Source organism: Canis lupus, chromosome 37 (genome assembly GCF_011100685.1).
Source record: "Canis lupus familiaris isolate Mischka breed German Shepherd chromosome 37, alternate assembly UU_Cfam_GSD_1.0, whole genome shotgun sequence".
NCBI classification, from domain to species: domain Eukaryota; kingdom Metazoa; phylum Chordata; class Mammalia; order Carnivora; family Canidae; genus Canis; species Canis lupus.
This window is the reverse complement of record NC_049258.1, coordinates 40,330-55,598: the sequence shown is the minus strand read 5'-3', so window position 1 is coordinate 55,598 and position 15,269 is coordinate 40,330. Positions and strand designations below refer to the sequence as shown.

The 15,269-nt window shown below is 62.9% G+C and overlaps 2 protein-coding genes across 2 annotated transcripts in view; both read right to left on the bottom strand.

Annotated features, from left to right (window-relative positions):
* The window catches only part of WDR75 (WD repeat domain 75), a 34,145-nt gene extending 33,913 nt beyond the window's left edge, over window positions 1–232 (bottom strand). Inside the window, exon 1 of the mRNA XM_038585120.1 lies at window positions 78–232. Coding sequence (XP_038441048.1) covers window positions 78–163 — 86 coding nt within the window. The 5' untranslated portion in view covers window positions 164–232. The remainder of the gene's footprint in view (window positions 1–77) is intronic.
* A 6,370-nt stretch (window positions 233–6,602) lies between these two features.
* Window positions 6,603–15,123, bottom strand: LOC102152812 (USP6 N-terminal-like protein). The gene is made up of 11 exons (XM_038585121.1): window positions 14,754–15,123; window positions 13,547–13,586; window positions 13,195–13,275; window positions 12,747–12,860; window positions 12,300–12,409; window positions 10,394–10,442; window positions 9,523–9,637; window positions 8,478–8,543; window positions 7,864–7,962; window positions 7,468–7,623; window positions 6,603–7,169 (listed from the first exon to the last, which is right to left on the bottom strand). Exons 3-11 carry the CDS (start codon window positions 13,231–13,233, stop codon window positions 6,841–6,843), a joined length of 1,077 nt encoding a protein of 358 aa, XP_038441049.1. The 5' UTR covers window positions 13,234–13,275; window positions 13,547–13,586; window positions 14,754–15,123; the 3' UTR covers window positions 6,603–6,840.
* Between the last annotated feature and the right edge of the window lie 146 nt (window positions 15,124–15,269).

Below are 15,269 nucleotides of genomic sequence, written 5' to 3'. Positions count from 1 at the left end.
GCGGGTCCGCGAGCCCGACGCGCCTGACCTCTGCCCCCTCCCGCCTCCACCCGGCGGCCGAGGCCGCGGCCCCGTACTTGGAATCCGCGGAGAACTCGGCTCTCCGGAGGTTGAGCTCGCTGCCGCCACAGCGGACCACGCGGACGGTCCCCTCCTCCGCCATCTTCGCGCAGGCGCAGAAGCCGCGGGGGCGGCCCGCCGGGAACTTCCGCCGGGGGCGGGGCCGGGCTGGGGGCGGAGTCGGGGCGGCTCCTCGAGGCCGCAGCGTCCGTGGCGCGAGCTCCGCTGGGCGGCCGTCTCCGTGTGGGCGGCGTGAGAGACGTGCGGGCTAAGCGGTGACTTAGAGACCCGAGTTCACGCCAGGCGCTCCCGAGCTCTAACCACCGCGGCTGAGCCTCTCTCCGGCCCACAGTCTGCTGGTCGCCTCCCTCCGCCACAAGGGAGACCCCCCTCCCCGCGTGTCCCGTGACCTCCCGTCGACCCTCCTTGGCGTCTCCCGTGACCTCCCGTGACCTCCCGTCGACGCCCCCCCCGCGTGTCCCGTGACCTCTCGTGACCTCCCGTCGCCCCCCCCGCGTCTCCCGTGACCTCCCGTGACCTCCCGTGGGGGCCGCCTGATAGATGAAATGTGTGCAGGATGATGTGGGACGTGACTCCAGAACTGGGACCTTGAGCACTGAGGTCACCATGTGCCGTGAAGGAAAGACTGGAAACAGACTTTGGGGGGTGCCCCTGGGTATGACCGTCCTACGAGCCATCTCAACGCTGAGGCTGAGTGGGCTTCCGCTCCTGCTGCAGCCTAGCGGATTCTCTGCCGGAGATAGAGACCCGAGAGCCATCTGCGTGCGGGTGACACGGAGGCGCCGCGGGGCAGGCTGAGGTCACCGATGGGGGGAGTGTACCTAGAACGTGGAGCGGGTCCAAGGACTGAGTCTGAGGCATCGGGAAGGTGAAGAAAAAACCCGCAAATGATTGGGCAGCTTAAGAAGGAAAACAGGAGGATATATGCCATCAAAAAAAGTCAAAGGAAGAAGGAGGTAGAATCGATCCTTCTGTCATGTGTGACTGATTAAATAACTGGAAGACAACTGACTGCTGTCCTGAGCAGAATGGAAATCACTGGGGGCTTTGATAGCAGTTTTGATGCAGTGATGGGATAGAAAATGGGATTTGAGTGGGTTCGGGAGAGGATAGAGGAGTACAATTAGAGACAGTAGGACTCCTTCAGAGTTTTGGTGAACGGAGAAAGGAAGAAACATGATAGCTGGAAGGGAGATGGAGGGCGTTCATGAAGACAGGAAACAGAGGTAAGATTATTTTATTTTTTACAGATTGGAGATGTATTGGGAAGTTTCATTATAAAAGAAAACTTTTGTTGCTGTACTGATCTTTTTTTTCTCAGATTATCAAAATGGCATCTCAAAATTTAAAGACTACAATTGAACTCTCAGATCTCAGGTTGAGAGAGTGGGCAATAGGGAATAACTTCATAAAGCTAAAAATTGCACATTTTAATGACAGCTATGCAATAAAGCTCTTAAGTAAAGCTATGCAATAAAACGAACTTAAACAAAACATTATAGTTTTAAGTACCTGGCATTGCAAAATACTTTATGCCAGCCATATTCCCAAAGGATCTTCTATTTATATCAACCACTTACTAAATTCTCTTTATTATATGTAAACAAGTAGTTAATCTTAGCTATACAGAAGAAGTACCTGGGTTACTTTAGAAAATAATGAAACCTGATCCAACCCCCAGAGATTCTGATGTATTTGGTCTGCAATTGTCACCTAGGCACCAGAGTTATTTTTTTAAATTGTGGTGACCTTTACATACATAAAGTTGTTGGTAGTGACATTTAATATATTCACAATGTACAACTATCACTCTCTGTATCTATCATGAATATTTTTGTCAGCGCAAAAGGAAAGCCTTTACCATTAAGCACTCACTACTTATCCTCTCTCAATTGCTAGTGTTTAGAAATAAAAACTGATTTTTGTGTATTGGTATTACATCCTACAACTTCGCTGAATTCGTTTATAGATCTAATAGTTCTTTATTGTGTATACCTTAGGATTTTTTAATTTATCAGATCATGTTATCTATGAATATTTACTACTTCTTTTCCAGTTTGTGTATTTTTTGTTTCCTTCTCTTGCCTAATTGGTCTGACTAGAACTACCAATACAAGGTTGAATAGCAATGGTGAAAGTGGACATTCTTGTTTTATTCCCGATCTTAGGGGGATCAGTCCTTCACTATTATGATGTTAGCTGTGGTTTTTCATGAATTCCTTTTATCTTATTGAGGAAATTCCCTTCTATAATTAGTTTGGTGAGTGTTTTAATCATGAAAGATGTTGGATTTTGTCAAATGAATTTGCTGTGTCAGTTGAGATGATTGTGTGGGGGTTTTGCTTAATTATATTAATGTGGTGTATTACAACATTGATTTTCATATTTTGAAACACTCCTGCATTTCTGGGATAAACCACTTGGTTATAGTGTATAATCCTTTTAGTATGCTTTAAAATTTGGTTTGTTACTATTTTTTGAGGATTTTAATTTCTACATTAATAAGGAATATTGACCGATAGTTTCCTTTTCTGTGGTGTTTTTGGCTCCTGGCATTAGACTAATGCTCGCCAAATAGAACAAGTTAGGAATTGTTTCCTCATCTATTTTTTTCTAGGTGATTGTGAAAGATTGGTGTTAATTTTTTTTTTAAATTTTTATTTATTTATGATAGTCACAGAGAGAGAGAGAGAGAGAGGCAGAGACATAGGCAGAGGGAGAAGCAGGCTCCATGCACCGGGAGCCCGACGTGGGATTCGATCCCGGGTCTCCAGGATCGCGCCCTGGGCCAAAGGCAGGCGCCAAACCGCTGCGCCACCCAGGGATCCCCGATTGGTGTTAATTTTTAAGAATATTTGGTAAAATTCACCAATAAAGCTACTTGCTCCTAGACTTTGCTGGGAGGCTTGTGATTGCTGATTCAGTCTCTACTTGTTATAGGTCTGTTGAAATAATTCTGTTTCTTCTTATGTTAGTTTTGGTAATTCATAAGTTTCAGAAATTTTCTCATTTCATCTAGGTTTCCTAATTTGTTTGCTTATAATTAATTGTTCATATTTATTCTATTATAATCTTTTTTATTTATGTAAGATTGGTAGTAATGTCCCCACTTTTATTTCTGTTCTTAGTTATTTGCATCATCTCTCTTTTTTTCTTAGTGTATCTAAATGTTGTCAATGGAACATTTTGTTAATCTTTTCAATTTGGTTTCATCGATTTTCTTAATTATTTATTATTTTCTATTTTTATTTATCTGCACCCTTTTTTTTTTCATTTTTTATGTATATTTTTACCGGAGTTCAATTTGCCAGCATATAACACCCAGTGCTCATCCCGGCCAGTGCCCCACTCAGTGCCTGTTTCCCAGTCACCCTTTCCCACCTGCCTCCCCTTCCACTACCCTTTGTTCGTTTCCCAGAGTTAGGTGTCTCTCCTGATTTGTTTTCCTCTAATTTTTCCCTACTCAGTTCCCCTCCTCTTCCCTATAATCCTTTTCACTATTATATTCCCTGTATGAGTGACACCATGTGATGATTGTTCTTCTCTGATTGACTTATTTCACTCAGCATAATACCCTCCAGTTCCATCCACGTCGAAGCAAATGGTGGGTATTTGTCATTTCTAATGGATGAGGAATATTCCACTGTACACATAGACCACAGCTTCTCTATCCATCATCTTTCGATGGACACCGAGGCTCCTTCCGCAGTGTGGCTATTGTGGACATTGCTGCTATAAATAGGGAGCGGGGCCCACACACATGAAAAGTTGGCCATTTCCTTTACCAGGAGTCATTTGACTGACGATTGATTTAAAGTGCTATTCAATGGCGAAGGTCGTTCTAGGATTGGGATGCAGTGAGAACGTTCTAGGATTCGGAGGTAGCTAAAGCTCCCCCGTCATGGACTCGATGTCCCAGTTGGATGCAGAGATAGGCGAGCCAGCAAAGAGATAAGAAACATGGCACTGGGGTGCCTGGCTGGCCTGGTCGGGGGATCTTGATCTCAGGATTGTGAGTTTGAACTCCATGTTAGGTGTAGAGAGGACATAAAAATAAAATATTTAACAAATAATAAATGGATGAACTAATAAAGCATGACATCGAAGGTAAGTGCTTGCTTCAGGAAAAACCTCAAAGCGGACTATGTCTAACCTGCGACCTGTTCTTGAACGCCCCCGCTGCACTCCTTGGTCCAGATGACGTCCTCCACGAGGGACGATGACGTCCTCCACGAGGGACGATTCCGCCCGAGTGGGAGTGGGCTTCCTTCCCTGTAAGGCCTGTGGTTCCCCTCGTTCTGCAGGGAGAGAAGAGCTGCGAAGGCACGAGTTCGGTGGATCAGCACAAACCTCGGCAATGATCCTTCCCGATCCCGGGAGCCAGAGCTCAGCCTCCTTTTAGGACCTGACATCGTAACGAAGCCCGTGTGGTCAGTGGCTCGGATGCAGGGTGGAGGCTGAAGGAGAATGAGGAAGAACAGAATAGAGGGAAAACCAGAAGTTGAAAGAGAGGACAGATGTCAGCATCCGGAGCCTTCGCAGGGCCCCGGCGTCTTTTCCTAGGAGGGGCCCCACTCTGTAGGATGCTTCCCGCCGCCCCGCGCTCCTCGTCAGCACCCACAGGCACATCCCCGGGCCTCCAGCGCCCCTGCAGCCGTGGTCTGGAGTGTCCTCCGTGTGTCCTACCAGGGACCCCAGCTTCATGTCTGTAACCATCCAGCTGCTGTCTGACAACGATCGGGGGAATCCGACTTTTGTTGGGTTTGGGGTGTGTGTGTGTCTGTCTCTGTGCAGCGATCTGCTCCTCGGGTCGCGTCATCCTGACGCCGAAGTGGTTGAAACACCATCATTTCTGGTGCTGGTGCTGGGCGGCTAGCTGGGTTCTCCTGGCCGACCCTGGGCTCCCTCCTGCCGTGACGTCCTGCTGGAGGGTCAGCTGAGCTGGAAGGTCTGGCTCAGCCACATTCCCATGGGTGGCAGTGGGTCCCGCCGAGCACCGACTGCTTCTCTTCTCCCCGACGCCTCTCCAGCGGGGAGCCAGACCTCGGGGCCACCCTGGGGGGAGCTCCTGAGGAGCCGGCTGCCCATGGGGGGAGCCCTGGGGCTGCCTGTGTGTGGGAGTCGGGGTGGGGACAGGGCTGGGGTCCCTCGGTCCCCAGCGCTGCCTGCTCCCAGGCCGAGCCCCACGCTCACCCAGCCCCTACTCTCTAGGGCGTGCAGGGTGCCCTCCACACTCTGGTGCGAGAGATCCAGCAGCACCAGGTGTGCGCACTGAGCCCGCCCGGTGAGGGTGGCCCAAGTGCATGAACTGCAAGGGCCTGCTGTCCTGACGTCCCCTCCAGGGCCACGCTGACCGCCCCATGGGCCCTCTGTGCCACAGACGCACAGGCACAGGGTGGAAAGGGGTGGAAGTGCCCCGGAGCCCAGGCAGCCCAGGCCCCCTGGACAGAGGGAGCACAGACCTCCCAGGGTGCTTTGCACAGACCCTGGTGACCTGAGGCTCCCTGGCTGTCACTCTCTCCCAGGCCCATCCTGGCCCCGGGGCACAGGCTGAGTCACAGTAGAGTCTGTGGGGTCCTGACCCTGGTGTCTGGCCGCCCCTGGAGGGCACGTGGGGACATCAGCTGTGTGTGCCTGGCGGCACCCCTGCAGGGGCTGGTCGGGGCCTGGGTGGTCCCCCCTCCTTCTCTCTGGGGGTCTCTCCACGCCCCGTGCACAGAGCTCCGGGAGACGCAGAAATGAGCCGGCCATGCATTTTCACACAACACTTTATTGAACTTTCAACAGCAAACGGGCTCAGAGCCGAGGGTGTGCGCCCTCCCCTGGGGAGGGAGACCTTCCTGTCCTTAGAGGAAAGCGGGAATCCCACGGGGGTGCAGGTGCTGGAGTCCCCCACCTGGGAGCCTGTGCAGACTCTGGGTGGGGGTGTGTGTCCTTAGGTTGGGGCGTTGAGAGGCGGTTCTGAGGACAGCAGGGCTGACCTGGACCTGCGGCTCATGGGCTCCTGTGCTGGGTCCCTGCAGGGCAGCTGGACCCCGGCCTCAGGCCCCCTGGGACCGGGTGACTGCTGGAGCCCCAGCACGTGGAGGAGCCTGCCTCCTGGTGTGGGTGCGGGTGGGGCCCACAGGCCTGCCCCTGTTGGCCTGCCCTGGGGTGTCCCGGGATCCCCAGGACTGCCCTAGGTCAGCGACCTGGATCTGTGGGGCACGCCCAGGGCCCAGGAGGCCACATCCGGCTGTGAGAGGGCTCGCTCAGCCCGGGGCCAGAACGCAGGCCTGGCCAGGGCCCCGGGGCGCTGGATCCCATTAGTGCTGGGCCTGGGGGGGGCTCGAGTCGCCCCTGCCCCCACAGGGCCCGGGGCCAGGCCAGCCCAGGTCCCTCTGGGTCAGGGGCTGGTGTCCTGTGTGGGGGGTGCCGCCCTCCAGGAGGGACAGCGAGACGAGGCAGGGCACGGTGACGGCGGGCCAGAGCCTCCGGGCCCCCGCACTCACCGCCACGCTCTGCCCCCGAGGCCCGCGAGCATCGAGCTGCCCCATGGACGCGGAGGGCCGAGGGTCTCGGGCCTGTGCGGGGCCTCGGGGCAGCGGGCTCAGCGCCACCCTGGCTCTGCCCTGGCTGTGCCCGTCACTGCCCAGCGAGGGGCACGAGCTGCAGTGGCCACGGGGCAGGAAGGGTGTCCTGGGCCCGACAGCGTCGTCCCTCGGGGGCTGGGGGGACCCCGTGATAGGAGTCCCAGGGGGGGCTCCAGGGCCTGGTCTGTCACGGGGCCTCTGGGGTGGCCCAGGCAGGTGCTGAAGGGAAGGGGACCCCGTTTTTTGTCTTCAAGCCCACCATGTCCGGGGGCCGCCTGCCTGCACCATCTTGTTGCACTGGGAGGATGGGGAGGGAGTTCCATCGCTGGGGGAGAAGTTGGACGATGGCCTGGCTGGGAGGGGGTCCGGGCGGCTCAGGTTGGGTGGCTGGGCCTGGGGAGGCCTGCTCCTCCACCCTGGGTGGTAGCTCAGAGGCCGCAGAAGGGAGGAGAGGCCCGGGTGCCAGGGACACTCGCTCCAGGCCCAGGGGCCACGTGGGGAACTCCTCAGGTCCCGCTGGAAAGAGGCAGATGGGGTCAGCGTCTCCAGCAGGCTGTGTGTTCCCAGTGGTACATCCCCGGGGTCCTCATGGCTCCCGCGTGGCCCCCTGGCCTGGCCCTGTGCTCAGCCCCCCAACACTACTGGTGCCCAGGCCCTGCAGTGGGTGCCCGGCCCGCCCAGCCCTAGCCTGAGGTCCCCGAGGCTGGAGCAGAAGAGGAGAGCCCCAGAGATGAGGATGGTGGCCCCAGGGGCTCTGTCCCCTGTGGGCAGCCCCAACAGGCCGAGTCGGGAGGGGCCAAGGCCCTGAGCCCACCTGGGGGGGGGTGCAGGTCGCACCGCATCCTCCGGAGCTGGGTCATGGAGGCCAGAAGGTGTCTGAGCACCGCCTCGTCCTCCAGGGCCCAGGGCTGGGCCAGAGAGTCCTGGAGGAACTCCCGGAGCCCTTCCAGGGGCAGCTTCAGGAGGCGCTCTGGGCGGTGGGCGAGAGTCAGACCCAGAGGGCCCCGCCCTGGGGCCCCGCTGTGCCCAGGAGCGCCGTGGGCAGTGCGCTGGCCGGGGTGGCCCCTGCCCGCTGCTCCTCTCAGGCAGCCCCGCTGCACCCGCCTGCCCTGCCATCCCCCCGCCCCAGGTCTGGGTGCTGCTCAGAGCACAGGGTCACTGCCCCTGCCCCCCGCCCCTGGCACACCTGGACTCCCAGGGGCTCACTTACTCCTGTGCACCTTGAGGATGGTGTAGGCCATGGCCGTGAGCACCCTCTCCCCATCGAGTACGTAGGCATCCCACAGCTTCAGAGTGAGTGGAAGGGGGTCTAGGGGACAGCGGGGTGGGAGGAGCGGCCTGAGCAGGGCCCCGGGGGGGCTTGGCTGGGGCCAGGCTAGGCCTGCCATCTGCCCCCCGGCTGCCTCCGACGAGGCCCCACAGCCCCCCCGTGCGTGCCCTCCTCCCAGGGAGATCAGGGCTCCCGGCCGCTCCGGGTTCCGACCCCGGCCAGCACCTCCTGCACCCCTGGGGGCACAGACTCTGCCCACACTTGACGACACCACGCCTCGAGAGGACCCCAGGTTGGCCGCCCAATGGGCCTAGGGCCCGTCCACACCCCAGGCTGACCCAGCCTCCCCCGGGGGAGCTGAGGCAGAGACGGCCCGCCCCCCGGAACCTCGTCCAGGACGAGGGCTTCTGGGCTTCTCCAGGACGGGCTGGGCTGCGAGCCTCAGCCTCAGGGCCCCAGGGTCGGGCCTGGCTCGTCTGGAGGGTGGGGCTGAGCTGGGCACTCCCTGGGGGCAGGGGGCAGGTCCGGGACTGGGGGTCCCGGGGGGGCCTCACCCGGCTGAGGAAGCATTGGAGAAACCACTTGGGGGTGTAGATTCCTGTGCACATCTGCTCCTCGTCCTGGTGGAAGGGCAGGAGGTGCTCAGGCCCCACGCCGCGGCACCTGGAGCCAGGTGGACGTGCTCCCCACGGCCCCGCCCAGCCCCGAGGGCGCCCCGGGCCCCAGAGGAGGATTGTGACCCCGACTCTGGGCAGCTCAGAGGGCCGTGCCCCCCACCGCCTGCCCCGGGCCCTGGGGCCGGAGCCTCAGGAGCTCCCACTCGCCATGTGCTTCTTCAGGTCGGGGAGAGCTCTTTCGAGGATGCGCTCATGATGAGCCCGGAACCTGAGGAGCTTCGGGAAGCCCGGGACGAAGAAGCCTGAGAAGGCCCCAGGCCCCCACAATCAGAGGCTCCTCCTGCACCAGGTGGGTGGGGGGTGTCGGGGCAGGGGCCTCCCCCCACGCCCTGACCCCCGTGTGCCCACCACCCTCGGAGCCCTGACTGGACCCGCTCTTCCCAGAGGGCAGGGCTGCCTCCCAGGCCGGGGGCGCGGGGCCTGGGGACCCTCGTCCTCACAGACCCCGCGGGGTGTGGGCTGGGGGCTGAGGACCAGACCCGGCTGACCCAGCACCCTCTCTCCTGCAGGGGCCGCTGTGGGGACAGGCGGGTCCCCAGCCCCGAGGGGCAGCTGGTGCAGGCCACAGGGAGGGTGATGGGCGTGCACGGCCCTCTGTGGGGCTTGGGAGTGAGGCTGGGGGCCCCCGGGAGGGGGAGACGCTGCCCCCTGGGCCCTGTGTGGCCATGGGCTGGCAGGGGGGCCTGGGGGGCAAGCAGGCAGCCGAGTGGGAGGCTGGGGGAGCAGCGGGAGTGTGAGCCCCGCCTGCAGACGGTGGGGCGGGCGGCCGTGGCTCCGGGACCCCAAGGCCACTGGGGAGGTGGGGCCCTTGCCCGTGGGGGGGCGGGCTGGGGGGGTTCCCGCCTGCCCCCCGGTGCAGCAGCAGCCTGCAGGGAGGCCCTCCTGAGCTCCCCTCCCACCCGGTGGCCCGGCGGGCCCCTACCGTGCATGGCGTGCCTGTCGGTCATCAGCTGGGCCAGCGCCCAGAAGGCGTCCTCCTCGGGCAGGAACATGAGGATGGCCGCGATCTCGCTCGTGCCCTGGCAGTAGCCCACCTCCTGCAAGAGCCAGAGCCCCACGAAGGGCGTGCGCCCCGAAGCCCCCTCTGAGCCCTCCCCGTGGGCGTCAGGCTCCCCCGGCTCCATCACAGCCCGGGCTCCCGGATCCCGGAGAGGGCTCCCAGAGGGTGGGGGGCAGGTGAGGGCCACCCGGACCAGCTCGGGCGCCAGCACCCCGGGCCCCGCTACAGAGCCCTGCGGCCGCCGTGCCAGGGCCCCCATCCTCAGACCAGGAGGAGGGGCCTCCGTGAGCTGCAGGGGACCCCCCAGGTCTGGAGACCCACCCTGAGGGCAGGTCGGGAGCCTGACTGTGGCCCCTGGGAGGTCCCACGAGGGGAGCTGGGCCAGGACACCCCACGGGGCCAGGGAGCATGTGAGCTGGGGTCCTCGGGGACCCTTCTGGAATGCCCCATGGAAGGGGGCGGCCTCCTGGGCGCCTGGGCCTCCTGCCCTTCAGGGGAGTGGGAGCCTTCCCCGCCCGGGTTCTCATCAGTAGTCCCGTCTATCAGGGTCCAAATCCGAGTTCTAGGACGGCCGCGGTGCACGCGGGGGCCCTGGGCAGTCCCGGCCCTTGGGCACGCAGGCCCTGCCTCCCCTGGGAGGTCTGCACCCAGCCCCCTGCCCGTCCCGGAGGAGAGAGACCCTCCCCGGCATCTCGGGGCCGTGGAGCTGGGGCCCTAACTGTGAGTCCCACTGGTCACCAGCACTCAGGACAAGGCCGCCCGCGGGGCAGGAGGCGGGGGCAGGGACACTCACGGTGTCATACACGGAGTAGGCAGACAGCACCTGGAACAGGGCTCGCTGCCTAGGAGGGGGGACAGCGGGGGGCTCTGCTCAGTCAGCCCCCGCCCAGTGAGGCCGCTGAGGTGCCGACACCAGCCCCGCGGCCCTCAGGGCCCCTCCGCAGGGGCCAATCTCTGGGGTCAGGTCTGCGCACGGGGACAGGCGGCGACCTCACACATGCAGTGCACCGGGGGTTATGTGCACCCTGGGGTGTCCGATGCCTCCATGCGGCTCCCGCCGTGGGGTGTGCAGCTCCGGGCTCCCCCAGCACCGCCAGCGCCCCCTCCAGCCCTGGAGCAGCACCCCCCTACACGCCCCCTGGGAGCCAGCGCTCCCCCTGTCCCGGTCCTTGCAGTCCCTGATGCCTCTCCTCCCCTGCCCTGGCCTGGCCCTGTGTCCCAGGAACACCAGCCCCATGTGGCCCCTGCCCCGAGCCCACGCAGCCGGGGCATCCGTGGCCCTGAGTGCACCCCCAGGCCTTCCCAAGTGTCCCTGGGCTGGACTCTGTTGGGGGGACCCCGGGCCCGCCCATCCCGGAGCATCTCGGGGCTCCAGGTCTGAGCCACCGTGAGGAGAGCAGGGAACGTCATGCAGGTGTGACCCCGATACAGGCTGCGAACTCCTGGGATCACTATCTGAGCACGGGGGGGTATGGGGTGCAGCCCCTTCAGCACTGCCAGGAGCCGCCCGATGCCCCCTGCACGGCGGCCTGAGTCTGCACCCCGGCTCCGCGGCCCCCGGGCCAGGGCTGCTGGAGGCCGGCTCCCCCTGGGCCGGGGGTCACAGGTCAGCCTAACCCGGCCGTGCTCTAAGGGCCGCAGGGGCCCCACGGGGCAGCAGGTTCCCTGCAGGGAGGAGCACCGAGCTCTCATGGGGAGACGGTCCAAGCGGCCCCCTGGGAAGCCCAGCACACCCCTGCCTGGTGGCTCCTCAGCCCTGCCCCTGGTGCCCCTGCAGGTCAGCCCTGGGGTCCCAGGCTCCCACACACCCCACCCGCTGCACACAGAGGTAGCTGCACCCTCTGCTCCACCCACCTGCACCCCCCTGTCGGGGGCTCCCTGCCTTCCCCCCTCCCCGCAGCCTCTGGGGACTCTACGGGACACCTGGGCTTCTGACGGGAGCAGGCCATCCAGAGAACCCCAAGGTGGCCGGGGAGGCTGAGCATGTCCCACAGAGGGCAGCTGCACCGCATCCTTGTGGGGGGGGGCGGGACTGATAGTGTAGGGGTGGGGGGGGGTGTGAGTGTGGGGGATGGTGTGGGGGATGATGTAGGGGGATGGCGTGGGGGGGCCTGCGGACACAGGGCACCCCCTTCTCTAAGGTGCACACGGAGACGTCTACAGATAAAGGCGACCCCAGTCTGGGGTTTGCTGTGACCCCTGCCCCTGGGGCCCCGTGTGCTCAGTGCAGAGCCTGCCTGGACCGGGGGCAGTATCTGGGGGTCATCATACTATGTGTGCTCACCAACTGCAAATTGTCTAAAATAAAATGCACAGAATTCAGAAATACATAAAGCACCGAGAGGGGGTGTCACCCTGACCTGTCCGACCCTCGTTGGGTCCATGTGTCCCGGTCCAGCCGCAGCTATGCACCCTGGCCCCCAGGTCCCCTTACTGCCCCCCACACTCCCACCCCGGCCCCCTGCTCTTCACGGGGCCCCCCCTCACCCCCTTGGGGTTCAGCTCAGACAGTGACCCCTAGAGGCCCCATCCTGAGACCCCGGGGGTGGGGGCACGGGGGTCATCCCCAGCACCCTACCATGTGGCAGTGTGTTGTTTGCTGTCATCGCTCCCCCCGGCCTCAGAGACCCCGTGTCCCCTGCACGGAAGTCCCCGGGCCTCCCCTGGGCCCCTGAACCCCACTGGCCCAGCAGCCTCACCTGACCCCGTAGCGGTCCCAGAACATGGTGTGACTGCGGAATGTGCGGTTGACGTCCAGGTCGATCTGCATGATGTCCCGGGAGGAGACCAGGGCCGCCTCCTTCATTTCCTGCGGGGAGACCCCGGGAGGAGGAGCCGGCGTCAGGGACACAGACCCTGACCTGTCAGCAGCTGCCGTCCTGGGCAGGGAGCCCAGGGGCCACCATGGGAGTGTGTCCTGCAGGAACCTCCTTCCTTCCCCTGGGAGGCTGGGGACGGCGGGAGTGCCCACCGTGCCGGCGGGGCCTGCGTGAGGGCCTGTGCCCAGCTGTCGTGGGCGGGGAGGGGACTGAGGGTCAGCCCAGGTGGGAGGGGACATGAGGGGTCAGCCCTGAGTGGGGAGGGGACAGGGGGTCAGCCCTGGTGGTGAGGGGACTGAGGGTCCACGGGGAGTGGACGGGCCCCACCTGGTATTTCCCGGCATTCCCGGCCTTAACCTGGTCGACGTTCAGCAATCGCAGCCACACCTGTCCCCGCACCTGGGGCGGACCCCCTTGTAGACCCGGCGCGGTGCGCCGCAGCTGCAGGGAGGAAGGCAGGGCTGGTGAGAGGGGCCCAGGGCGGCCCCTTGGAGCCCAGTGAGCGCGAGGCATCTAGAAGGTTCCGGCTTCAGCTCCAGGGTGTCTGCGGAGAGGCTGGGTCTCCCTGGAGCTGGGCCCCGTCCCCCACGAGGAGCAGGGACCGTAGCCCCGACCTGACGCTCCCCCACCACCGTCCCGGGGCCTGGGGAGGCTCGAGCTCCCAGCAGACTCTCCCCAGGCAGGGGGCTCCCCTGAGGACGGGGCAGGAGGACACTGAGGGCGGCCCCCCAGCCCCGTCAGGACGGAGAGCCCTTGGGGGCACCCAGCGCCCCACCTTCTCGCTGGGGAGGTAGTGGTCCCATCGCTTGAGCATTTTTATACATTTGTCCACGCGCCGGGTCTCCTGGTGGAGTTTCTGGAAGAGGACAAGCGGGGGCCGCAGGTGAGGCTCCAGCCCGGGAGGTGGGCGCTCGGCCAGTCCAGTCCCCCGCAGGACCCGGAGGAGCCAGGAAGGCACAGGGCCCCCCGCGGACCGCGGCTCCGGGTCTGGGGTGCGTTCCCGGCAGCCCGTGCAGCGCTGGGACGGGGGACTGGGGAGATGCCCGGGGATGTCCTGGGGGATGGGGTACAGACAGCTGGCCCCAGCCCCCCACACGTCCTGCCCGGGGCCCAGGACGGGCTCTCACCTTGGCCTCTTGGGGGCTGGAGCCGGGCAGCTCCTTGTCCCTGGAAGGCAAGAGACGCAGAGCCCTGAGGCCCCGGCCCCATAGCCACCACCACCCCCCGTCTGCACCCAGGGGCCTGGGGAGGGCAGGGCTCCTCAAGGGAGGGCAGGGGCTGCCAGCGGCCTGAGGGCGGGCAGGGGCGGCGTCTGGGGGGTCTGAGAAGGGTGTTTGCTGGTGGTGGGCTGGGCGGGGACCCCTCGGCGCCCCCAGGGGGTGACCTGTCCCCCTCCTGGATGGACCAGCCCGAGAGCTGTCAGTGTGGCTTGGGTGCCCCATGACCGTCCCGCTGAGGTCCCTCCGCCTCCCCAGAGCCTGACTGCCCAGCGTCCAGCCGGCTTCCCCCTGCCCCCTGGCATTCCCCCTGCTGTCCCCTGACTCCCTTCTCTGCTGTCCCCTCTGCCACCCTGGCCCATTTCACCTCCTGTCCTGTTGGAGCCCCTGAGCACGACCACCCCTGAGCCATCCCAGCAGCCACTGGGCCGTGAGCAGGGCTGAGGGAGCCCCACCTGGGGTCTCCAGCCTCCATCAGGTTCTCGTGGGGCTGTTGACCCAGCATCCTCGTCCCCTGCGACCTAGGCCACTGGGCTGTCCCCTCCCTCGTTCCCGCCCAGGGCAGCCCCCTCCTCCTCTTCCCTCCTCCTGTCCAAGCTGGTCGGGCCCTCCTTCTGCGGCGCCCCCCCCCCCTGCCCTGGCCTGGTCCCCGGCATCTACCTGCAGCCCCGCAGAAGCCTTCGGGACTGTGGGGGCCCTGGCTGGGGGGTGTGGGTGAGAGCACCCCTGCGGACTTGCCCCAGACCAGGCCATCCCCCTATGGAGAGCATGCCCCGGCCCCAGAGCCCCTCACCCACGGGATCCCCTGCTGAAGGGACTGGACACCCCCCCCCGCGCCCCCCCCCCCCCGATGCAGGAGGCAGACACCTGGGCCTGCCCGAAGCAGGCGTGGGGGCCCCTCCTCTGAGTGTCCAGGGGCCTCCCCCGGGCCCAGCTCCCTTCCTGCCCACTTCCCGGGTCGGCCTCCGGGGTCTCTCAGCTGCAGCCCAGCGCAGACATGGCCCTCAGAGGGCTCCAGGGGATGAGGTCCCAACCTGGGGGGGGGTCAGCCTCCAGAGAAGTGTTCCTGCAAATGCCACCCTCCCTGAGATGGATGAGGGGTGTCCAGGGGACTCACTGCAGAAAGCCCTGGTGGTTGGTGACCTTCCACAGTAACAGGTCCTGAGGAGACCCTGCTTGGTGTGCCTGCAACAGAGAGGGCTCCGTGGTGGGGACCCATCAGAGCAGGGAAATGGGGACAGGAGGGAGCAGAAGGGCTCCTCCCTCCCCTGAATCCTGAGGGAGCGCCGACCCTCTGAGATTGGCCGGGCACCAGAGGAAGGGCCTGTCTGCCTGGTGGGTGCAGCCTGACAGCCTCACCTGCTTCTATCTATCAGTGACGATCCCCACCTGGGCCTGACCTGACCTGGTGACTCTGGTCCCCACCTGGGCCTCATCTGTACCCAGTGATTGTGGTCCCCACCTGGGCCTCACCTGGACCTGGTGACTCTGGTCTCCACCTGGCTCTCACCTGGACCTGGTGACTGTGGTGCCCCGCCTGGGCCTCACCTGGACCTGGTGACTGTGGGCCCCACCTGGGCCTCACTTGGACCTGGTGACTCTGGTCCCCACCTGGGCCTCATCTGTACCCAGT